This window comes from Daktulosphaira vitifoliae, unplaced genomic scaffold, assembly GCF_025091365.1.
Source record: "Daktulosphaira vitifoliae isolate Bord-2020 unplaced genomic scaffold, ASM2509136v1 Scaffold_1, whole genome shotgun sequence".
In the NCBI taxonomy this organism is placed as follows: domain Eukaryota; kingdom Metazoa; phylum Arthropoda; class Insecta; order Hemiptera; family Phylloxeridae; genus Daktulosphaira; species Daktulosphaira vitifoliae.
In genome coordinates, this window is record NW_026099572.1 from 42439207 (window position 1) to 42450786 (window position 11580).

Genomic DNA, 11580 nt, shown 5'->3' on the forward strand with positions numbered 1-11580 from the left:
TAGTATTTTTTGTTCATAATTATTTTAAAAATTATTTTTAACTTTTTAGTTCGATGTGCTTTAAAAGCGTGTTTTTTTAGTTTTTTAAACTATATTTTTAACACGCTTTTATTAGTTTCACATGTATGTTTGTGAGTTGTTTGTAACTTTCCACGCGCAAGTGTCCTACGGCCTTGAGACTAGACCAGGGATGGCAAATAAGTGGCACGCGTGCCAAGTTTGGCACGTATGAAGTTTTCGATGGCACTCGAAAAACTTTCATTTGTCCATACATATTTATAGATTTTTAAGTAGATAACATTCAATAAATTAATTATCAATGGCACATATTAATAATCTATATTTCACAACGACGTAATGTTATCTTATCTTAATTATTTTAAAATATAATTTATATGGTCTAATGTAGTGGGACATTAGATTTAAGATTACTAGAAGTATGTGGATAAATTAGAACTATATAATCAGTTTTCGTTCGTGTATTGAAGGAATACGACAGCGTGCAAGTTTTACGTTATTAGTGTATTATAGTTATATTAAAAATGTCACATACAAAAAAACAAAAATTACACGATGTTCGAAATTTTTTACCGTCATGGACAATTGAATATGGATTTATTAAATATGTAGATCAAAGTCGATGTGGTTTGTGCTCTGAAGTTATTGTGTCTCGGACATTTTCTATCAAACGGCATTTTGAAACAAACCACAAAGAAATTTCTGAGTTAAATATTGCCGAAAGAAAAGAAGTTATTTCTCAACGCTTGAAGGCAATTGAAAACCAGTCTAATTTGTTATGTAAATTCGTAAAAACCTCTAATAATGTCACTGAAGCAAGTTTCGAAATTTCTCATTTGATTGCCAAACACTCGAAACCATTTTGTGAGGGTGAGTTTTTAAAAACAGTCATGTTAAAAGCTGCTCCTAGTTTGTTTCAAGATTTTAATAATAAAGATAAAATACTTCAAAGAATTCAAGAATTACAACTAAGTAGAAATACTGTTAAAGAAAGAATTTTAAAAATGACCGTCAATATTTCTGATCAACTTCAGTCTGATATTAATAGTTGTAATTTTTTTTCGATTTGTTTGGACGAAACAACTGATATAAAGTCATCTGCTAGATTAGCAGTTTTTGCACGTTTTTCAAATGGAAATGAAATGCGCGAAGAACTTTTAAAATTAGCTGATATACCGGAAAGAACAAGAGGTACAGATGTTTGTGATATTGTCAATGAATTAAAAGAACTTAACATAAATTAAAAAAAAATTATTTCTGTCACGACAGATAGAACACCCAATATGACTGGAGCACAAATAGGTTTTGTTAAGGTATTTGAAAAGCATGTCGAACATCCAATAATTGGATTTCACTGCATTATACATCAGGAAATGTTGTGTTCCAAAATTGGTACCAGTAATTTAAAGAAATTGTCAGAACAAGTTAATAAAATTATTAATTTTATAGTTGCTCGTGATATGCATAAAAGTCAATCTAAAAAACTTTTAAATGATGTTAACTGTGAATATGATACTCTTTTAATGTGCAATAATGTACGTTGGCTAAGCCGGCCGTATCGTTAGACAGATTTATAAATTGTTTGGACGAAATTCGGTTATTTTTACATGGTAATAAGACTGAATTTAAAGAACTTTATAATACAAAATGGCTAACAAAATTGATGTTTTTCACAGATGTAACATTGCATTTAAATACTTTGAATAAAAAATTACAAGGACGTGGTAAAACAATTGAAGTCATGTTTGGATTAATAAAAGGCTTTGAAATTAAATTAGATATGTTTATCAATGGTGTTAAATCTGGAAATTTTCTATACTTCCCGAAACTGAAAAAAATGTTGGGGGAAGTGGACATTTTTGAACAATCAAATTGGGATTTTACCAATGAATTTTCAAATATTCTTGGTGTTCTTAAAGAACAGTTTTCACAAAGATTTCATGATTTTAAAAGAATTGAAAAATTGATAAAAATTATTAACTATCCAGATTTATTTGATGTGCAAGATTTTGACAATAATCTTCTTAATTGGATGGAATTAGAAAATTTAGAAATTCAGTTAATTGATTTGCAAACTAATCCAATTTGGACACACAAATTTGTGAATATGCGAGAGCGTATCGAAAAATTGGAACGTCATCGATTACAGAACGAAGAAACAGATTGCGGTGTTGACAACATAATATTAAAAGTATGGAATAATATTCCAGATACCTTTTACTCCGTCAAAAAATTGGCGATTTCATTGTTAACGATTTTTTCTTCAACTTATGTTTGCGAGAGTCTCTTTTCTGTATTAAATCATACAAATTCAAAGACTAGGAACAGACTAACCGAGAAAGATTCGGCAGCATGTATTGCATTGCAAGCAACAGCATATCAACCAAACATAAAAAAGCTTTCAAGCAATATGAAACAAAAGGTTTCTAACCAACATTAATAATAATAATTTAATATTATTTCCATTTTTACATAATTATTATCATTAATTTTTCATTTATATTTTGTAAAATTTACAAGTAAATTTTACAGTAAAAATTTACTGTTTTGATAAAAAAATTACTAGTGGCACAGCTGAAAATTTTGTTTTGAATTGCGTCATACATTGGCACATTGAACAAATCCTATTTCCCATCCATGGACTAGACCAGTGGTCGGCAACCTTTTTTAATTCTCGGGCCACATTTACAAATTAAAGAGTTCGCGGGCCAGATAAAAAAAAAAATTTATAATTACATTATTTATTATGCAAAAAAATACTATCTAAAACTTAAAATAATAAAATGTATAAAATAAAAATTACAGTTTTTAATATAATTATAATATGAAAGTATGAATGTAATGTATTGGTAAAATGCTTAATGTGATTTTTGTTGTTGGATATTGTTAATTTATTTTTAAAAACTCGACATTCAGAATCTATTTTTCTTTGTTTATTGACGTGCATTATTATTATTCGTTTAAAATTTAAATTAACAGCCAAATAAACGATCACTATAAATATAAAATATAAATTGCAGTATTATAGAAATTTAAAACTACAGACGATGCAAACATCACATACCCGTACGAAAAACGCAACGTAACTGAAAAGAATCGAAAACTGAGATTATAAGTTAAATACACATGTACTTATTATCGGTAATATTATTATCTTATCGGTAATTGTCAAGGTATATATATCATTATAAAATATGACTTATATAAAATACCCGTACCAAAAACGCAACGTTCAATTATATTTATACAAAATGATATTCAATTAAATTAGTCGATTTAGAATTTAAAGCGGGCCGTATTCAATAGCCACGCGGGCCGCCGGTTGCCGACCACTGGACTAGACGGTCGTAACGCATTCACCCCAACCCGCTCACCACTCGCCAACAACACTATTTTCCTGTATAATTTTATTTTTGGTTTTTGTACCCGTATACGCGTGCGTGTCATCAATTATATATATATATATATATACAACAAATTTTTATTGTGATTGACACAGCCCCGCGTCGTTTCGTTATACACGATGCCCCACGACTCGTGCCACCTTTATCAGTCGTCGCCCTATTTTATGAGTATTTCACTGACCAACACCGCGCGTTATACGCCGCAGTGCAAAGTCCAGCAAGTGCCGCACGACCGACGACGCACAGTGGGACCAAACGCTGATTTAGCCGGCCAAAAGTACCATTTATAAATCAACTAATAACAATTTTTTTTATTATATCCTTATAAGGTCATGTACAAAAATTCAAGGCCAAAAATTGATATAGTAAAGGTTGAGTGCTATTTAAATATCATAACACTGTACTTTTTTGTTTTTTTTTTCTAGGTTTTTTATTATTTCTTTTGAGCCCTGCACATAGAATTTCCCTATAATAAACGTGTATTTTCGTAAAAATTGTAATTTTAATCATTTCATTAGTTTTATCAGTTCGATCAACTTTATCAGCTTTTAAACAACAATAAATTTTCATTACAGTTGATATTCAATTGTAAAAGATGCACTATAATATATTACTATTATTACCAAAACATTTTTCTGTTTAATCAGATTGTGTTACATGTTACAAACAGCGCGTCACGTCATAATAATTTGCACATATTTTTTATAAGTTTCATAGTGAATTAATTGCAGTTTTGTTTTAATTTAATAGTTGTAAAAATTATTCTATTAATTTTAAATAATGGATAATCAAGTATGTGGTAAGTGTTAACAATAATAAACTATATTAACAATAATATAATAGTATGTCTAAAATAAAACAAAATTTAGTGGCACGGTACAATTGTATAACTTATTTTATTTTATTTTATGTATATTATTAGAAACTTTATTTAAACTTAATTTTAACGAATCATTAGTTTTAATTACATTTAATTTTGACAACTTTTAAGCTAAATTTAAGCTAACCTTGAATTTTTGTACATGACCTTATAAGGATATAATAAATAAAAATTTTATTAGTTGATTTAAAAATGGTACTTTTGGCCGGCTAAATCAGCGTTTGGTCCCACTGTGCGACGTCCCTCCGCTAATGATACCGTAGTCTTCTTACCGTTGTCAAAGTGACAATGTCAACAAACCGATTTGCACTCGCTTACCGTCGTCATTTACGCTGCTAACCTTTTGACGCCCGAGGATCGCGCCGGACATCGCGTCGTCGACGCCAGCGAAAGTGCCGAGATATTATGCGAAGATTATATATTCTTACCATCGTTGCTAATATTAATATATATATATTAATATTTATATATACGTATATGTTAATTGTAGTATTCTGTAATTGTCATGAAGGTGATAAGGCCTATCGATAAATAAAATCAGTATGTGCTTGACCCTCCGCCGTGCTGGGCCGGAGCGTTAAGTGATCGATTGTTTTGTTAGTTTAATCGAATAATATTTAATTGTCATATTAATTAATTATAATTATATTTACAAAAAATACTTTTAATGTGTAGTTGTATAAATTTTTGTTATTAATAATTTACACTACATAATATTCATTTATATATCCCTACAGCCAACGCCGTATATACCTCGTGTATAACGTTCCCCCCGCCCACAAAACACGGCTATATCTCGTGCATGATACTTTTACGTACTTAAGTTTCTTTACATTTATATATATATATATATTCTAATTACTATTAAAACTTATACATTAATACGCTTTATTCTCATTAAGAGATATATAGGGTATTTATTCCGATTACAAAGTATGATTCCCGTATCGTCATTTTTCGTCACTACCTTCACCAGAGGCGGAACTACATATGTGTAAAGGCGGGATTTTCCGCGGGCCTCGTTGTTAAAGGGGCCTCATAGCGAAATTTTTAATTATTTATCTTATTTAATAAAAAAATTAGTTCATTGTATTAATCATAGAAATATTAGATGCAATGCATTTTGTAACATTTCAAGTAAACAAAAACATGAGATATTGAAATATTATTATTCTAATATTCACCACGAAAACGAACCGATAAGGGTATAGACTATAGTATATTTTTAAACGTGTTTTGTGTTGTGTATATGCGTTATCTGATGTCAATACGAGAATTATTTATAAAAATATATTTTCTTATCGCTGTTAGGCGGCGATGCGTTACTCGAAATGTATTTTACTTGTTCAGTGGCGGAACTACGTTAACTTTGGTGATTATAAATTATCATTTTTAAGACGATCCTATTATTCGGCGACAGAGAAAATCAACGTCTTAGACGTCATTTGTAGTACTTAGGTAAATACTAAAATTAAACAATCTGATATTAAAACTAATGACTGAATATATTTTTTTACGTACTTACCGACAAGGTATAACATGTAATTATTTAAGTTTAAACATAGTATTAGTAGGTATAAAATAGTATCGTTATTTGTTTTTAATTTAATCTAATACATCATAAAACATTATAAAGTAGACTTAAGATTTAATCTAAAGAACTGATGTTATTATTGTCTATGTAATTTTTAATTTTTTAACCCGTCGTTGGTAAACTTATGTTACGGATCACGATTGCTAAACTGTGAGCACCGCGCTCACACGTTACTTTTTCCTTTATTATTAATTACTCGATCAACTCAAAAAATTGAATCATACATAGAAAAGTATCATTTTGCTCACTACCAATTGGTAAAATATTTTTTGTAAAATACTAGTATTTTTATTATTTATGCGACTGGTATTGTGAGTACCAGGCGCAGGTTCAGAAATGTCACTGCCCGATTCATTTTCAAAAAATTGGACGGGGTCAACACTTGGGTTGACATAAGTCTTCTAAAAACTGTTCTACAGTCTTCTCCAACAAAGATTAAACTTTATTGGCCATTATTTTGAAAAAAAATAAACGTAAGCAATTCAAAAAATATGAAATTGATAAACTGTGAAAGCGACGCTCACTTTATCGGTACAGTTAACTTTGCACACTGAAAACTTGAGGAAATACAGATAGCGGCTTTTTTTTTTGTAATTATTGGTAAGCTTTTATTTGAAGGTAATAAGAGAATCAAGCAAAATAACAAACATTTATGTGACTGACGTTTAAAATGCTATTTGTGTGAGCGCCGAGCTCACATGTTTACCAATGACGGGTTAATTATTTTCAACATAATATTTGAAATTTCAATATTAAATTTATTCTGATATTTCATTTAAAATTCTAATTGCTTATACAAATAATATTAATAATAATATAAAATATAGAAAGAAAACGTATTGTTCTTGTGTTATAATTTTAGTGCACAACTTGACTTTGAGAATTTCGTTTTATAATGAATGGTCCGAATAAAAAAAGATTTGAGAGTGGAGCGAGTAAACGAAAACGTAAAGCAGAAGAAGAGCAAAAGATTAAATTGTTGCCGTCTGTTTCAAAGTACTTTATCAAAAATTCGGAAATTGAACCATCTTTTTCTACAAACTCTTTTTCAGCCAATGTAACACAAAATATGCCATCAAGTCCCTTACCTTCTTCTTCAGTCACCACTATTGCACATGAAACATCATCTAGTTTCTCACCTTTATCGACCAACGAATTTTTAGGTAAAATACCATCCAGCTCTTCATCTTCGTCCCCAAGTAACAATATATCAGATTTAAATTTTTTTACTAAGCTTCTGATGTTACCAAACCCTACTGATATTGGTCATTTTAGCCATCTAAATCAGTTGCCTGACGCAGCAAAAAAATTTATTGTTGAATATGGACCATGCCAACCTAAAGGACCATTCTATAGATATTCAGATAATCGTGTATCTAATTTATCGTTCAATGAGAAATATTATTATTCTGGGTCATCAATGTCTGGTGGAAAGACAATTAGACTATGGTTGAGTTATTCGATTATTCGTCAAGTTGCATATTGCCAGCCATGTACTCTGTTCGGGAATAGATTAAAAAATAAACAAACGTCATGGATTGACGGATTTGATGACTGGGATCACATAACGATTGCTATGAACCGTCATGAAAGTTCTACATTTCATCTTGTGTCATGTAAAGCTTATAATATGTATCATAAAAATTTAAGTATAGACTGTCAAATAAAAAAGCAAGACGCTTCTGAATCTGAATATTGGACCGCAGTTTTGACACGTATAATAGATATATCGATCACATTAGGTGGCCAAAATTTGTCTTTCAGAGGCCATAGAGAAGATGCTAACTTCAAAAATAATGGAAATTTTATGGCTTTAATAAGACTTCTAGCCAAATATGATCCAATATTGGCAACACTTCTAGAGAAGCCAAAGGGAAGCATAAAATATCTTAGCCACCAAATTCAAAATCAAATAATTGCATTAATAGAAAGTGAAATAAAGAAAAATATAATATCTGATGTTACCTCCGCGCCATTTTTTTCCTTAATTCTAGATTCAACACAAGATATAAGCAAGGTTGACCAAGTTTCTACGATATATCGGTATGTACATATAGAAAAAAATGAACTTGGAATTCCTAAAAGTATTGAAATAAAAGAAGATTTCATAGGTTTTTCTGAAGCAGAAGGAAGTACAGGTGAAGCAATAGAAGAACAAACAGTTAAAACATTTAAAGATAATGGTCTTGATATTGGTAAATTTAGAGGAATTGGATTAGACGGAGCAGCAAGTATGAGTGGTAAACATAATGGCTTGCAGGCTCGACTTCGGAAACGACAGAAAAAAGCAAAATATGTTCATTGTGCATCGCATAATTTAAATTTGGTGATAAACGATTCTGTGAAAGATATTACGGAAATCAGACAATTTTTTGAGATGTTAGAAACTCTATATACTTTTTTCGGAAACAGTATACTTCGATGGGCAAAATTGAAAAAAGAAAGCTGTGAAATTTCTAGATCACTCAAAAGGCTGTGCCCAACACGATGGTCGTCTAGAACTGATTGTTTGATATCACTCAACCATATGTACCCAGATGTTATGAAAGTTTTAAACAACATTACGTTGACCGGGCGTAATAAGGATGAACAAAACAATGCCTCCACACTCAAAAAATATTTCGAAAGTTATGAAACAATTATTTTAATTCTATTGATGTATAAAATATTGTCAAAAATTAATTTAGCATCTAAAATACTTCAATCGCCTGGAGCTGATATTGGCAAAGCTGTTGATTTGATAAAAAGCACATTGGAAAATATGGGGAAAATTCGCGATAACTTTAACATTTTAATAGAAGAAGCTAATTCTAAAGCATTACAATGGAATGTAACGCCCGAGTTTTCTTGCATACGAACGAGAAAAGTAAAAAAATTTTATGGTGAGCTATGTCAAGATAAACGTCTTTCAGAAGGAAACCATTATTTTAAAACTCAAGTTTTATATCGATGTATTGATACTGTTGTTACACAATTGAAAACAAGATTTGTAGGCCTTAGTGAAATAAATGATTTATTTAGTTGTATTTTACGACCAACTGTAATATCTGATGAAGAGATCGGTAAGAGTGCAAAAAAGTTGGCAGAGGCATTTGAGGACTTTAATCCAGCAGAACTTACAACACAAATCGAATCATTTAAATTTCTGTTTGCTTCTGAGCTTAAATCTTGTCGCAGCGTTTTTGATATGACTAAATTACTAATAATTGATAATAATAATTTAATTACTAGTTTCCCAGATTTGTTAACAGCATTTTATTTGTTCCTTACATTACCGGTTACTGTGGCAAGCGCAGAGAGGACATTCTCAAAACTTAAATTAATAAAGAATTATCTCAGGAGCACCATGTGCCAAACACGGCTCAGTGGCCTTGCAATGATTTCAATTGAAAATGAACGGGCTAAAAAATTGAATTTGTCGTCATTGGTTAAGTTATTTTCTCAAGATCGTAGCAGAAAAAAAAGTTTTCAAGTATAAGTATATTCATATTTGTAATTTTTCAATTCAATTTATAATTCAATAAGTTCTTAATAAACTATACAGTATACATAATTTAATTACATAATTATATACACATTTTTAAATGTGTATAAACTAAAATCCCTATGTCAGCTGAATTTGGTTACAGATATAATAGGGCCTCCGAAAAATTGTATTCACGGGCCTCAGTAAACGTAGTTCCGCCACTGACCTTCACGTTGCGCGCCTGCTGCTTTCCTTGGATATGGTAGCCGTTTCTCAGACTCCCTCTCCGGAATCGAACCCTGATTCCCCTTTACCCGTTACAACCATGATATTGATAGTAACTACTATTATAACATGTAACTAAAAAGTGAAAAATAAATATAGTTTAAAAAAACTAAAAAAAACGCTTTTAAAGCACATCAAACTAAAAATTATTTTGAACTTTTTAGTTCGATGTGCTTTAAAAGCGTGTTTTTTAGTTTTCTTAAACTATATTTATTTTAATTTGATTTTTAGTTTTGGGTGAAGACAGTTTGTACTGGTGTATGTACACTCCGTAGCTATATAAGTACTTATACTTATTAGTTTTTATTTACTGTTCGCACCATTGAGTAAAACATTGTTCGCACTCAGCGTAAAATTCAAATTTTATCTGTTTGGCGGCATAGGTCCGGTGAGATGGTAACACTTCCGCCCTATCTGCTGTTCATTCTCTTTATCACAGCTGTATCGTATGTCCGTTGCTTTTAAGTTTTTATGAAGAATTTTTTTGTTAAATGTTTTTATAACACAGTCTTTTTACTTTATTGTTATTTTTTTAAATTATCAATTTCCAATTAAATTTTTAGTTTTTGTGTGTTTTAGTTCTATTTGTAGTAGAATAAATCGGTTACTAAGAATAAGTTACAAAATTCATTTGTTGTCAATATTTCATCATTCGTTATTTTTGGTTGTTGTTTACATTTATGTTAAGGAAGTGCCGAATTTCATTATAAGTCTTTTTATTGTTGATGTTTGCAACGTATTATTGTCGAATTTGAAGCACGTCCATGCACTTGGTCAAGTTGATTAAGTCGTCAATTGTTAAGTGCTGTCTGTGATAGTCTGCCCTCATGGGGTTACCCTTGAACTATCTAGTTAAACATATTTTTGTATAATTACGGATCCCAGAGGTGAGTCACGTGGGTAACACCAGCTACTCAGAGCTTATGGTAATGTAGATAATTTTTTTAAAATAATTTTTACAGTTTTGGACCATGTTAACTTAATATTTATTCATTGTTTGTTTCTAATTAAAAATAATATAATTTTTACAAAAAATTTTGATGGGTCAAAAACAGTTTTAGAACGACTAATTATTGAGTTGCAAATATTTGTATACATAGAGTAGGTATGTACCTATAACTTATACTGGTGTAAGTACATTCCATAACTGAATAAGTACTGATACTTAAAATTTTTAGTTTTTATTGACTCATCAAAATTTGTATAAATATATATAGACAAAGAATATCTTTCGCATATGATGTTGTATTTATTAAAAATAAAATAACTACAACATTTATAAATATTATAATATTTATTAAAATAGAATTCTATATAACGTGCTTTAGTTACAACAACAATACATGTGTTGTTGTCTATTCAACTGATTATATGTTTATATATATTTATTATAATTTATGTTGTTACAGTAGATGTATTTGGTGATTTGGCTTTGTAATTGACACTGATTTATAACGTTTAATTGGAAACACTTACAATGAATGTTTTATTTTATTTTATTTGTTATACTTTAAAAAAAAAATTTAAAATATGTTTGTAAGATTAATATTAATAATGATATCTTTTTAGAAAAATTTAATTTGAGTAAGATTATAATTAAACAGATATTTTTATGTAAAGAGGGTAATTCAAAATTTATATAAAAAAAATTGAGTTTCAATTTGAATTTGAGCTGTTGTTGATTGTTCTGTCGTAATCTCCATTTTGGTGAAATTTAAGCTACTGTACTATTGTCCCACTAGGTTTGTTGATATGGTGAGCTGTTTTGCTATATATTTTTGTTTTTCTTGGTTTTAGTTCTAAATGTATTTTTAAGATATTATTTTTCTTTAGATAATGACGCAGTTCGGTTTTTTTTCTTGTGCCATTTAATATTATTCTCATTTTGTTTATTATAATTTTTATACTTCTTTCAATTTCTATAACTTTTATA

General features: G+C 29.6%; 2 protein-coding genes across 2 annotated transcripts; both read left to right on the forward strand.

The window, feature by feature from the left end:
- The first annotated feature begins 542 nt into the window (after positions 1 to 542).
- LOC126900759 (zinc finger BED domain-containing protein 5-like) lies at positions 543 to 1583 on the forward strand. Its single transcript, XM_050676689.1, has 2 exons — positions 543 to 1209; positions 1288 to 1583. Exons 1-2 carry the CDS (start codon positions 543 to 545, stop codon positions 1581 to 1583), a joined length of 963 nt encoding a protein of 320 aa, XP_050532646.1.
- A 3698-nt stretch (positions 1584 to 5281) lies between these two features.
- LOC126900619 (zinc finger MYM-type protein 1-like) lies at positions 5282 to 9744 on the forward strand. The gene is made up of 2 exons (XM_050676465.1): positions 5282 to 5760; positions 6759 to 9744. The coding sequence occupies exon 2, from the start codon at positions 6792 to 6794 to the stop codon at positions 9372 to 9374; it is 2583 nt and encodes an 860-aa protein (XP_050532422.1). The 5' UTR covers positions 5282 to 5760; positions 6759 to 6791; the 3' UTR covers positions 9375 to 9744.
- Positions 9745 to 11580: the final 1836 nt, after the last annotated feature.

Excerpts from the sequence above, each read along its gene's own strand:
- LOC126900759 (XM_050676689.1), top strand. The coding sequence starts at position 543 with ATGTCACATACAAAAAAACAAAAATTACACGATGTTCGAAATTTTTTA. Across the intron at positions 1,210-1,287 it reads TATACCGGAAAGAACAAGAG|ATAGAACACCCAATATGACT; the intron begins GTACAGATGTTT and ends CTGTCACGACAG.
- LOC126900619 (XM_050676465.1), top strand. The coding sequence starts at position 6,792 with ATGAATGGTCCGAATAAAAAAAGATTTGAGAGTGGAGCGAGTAAACGA.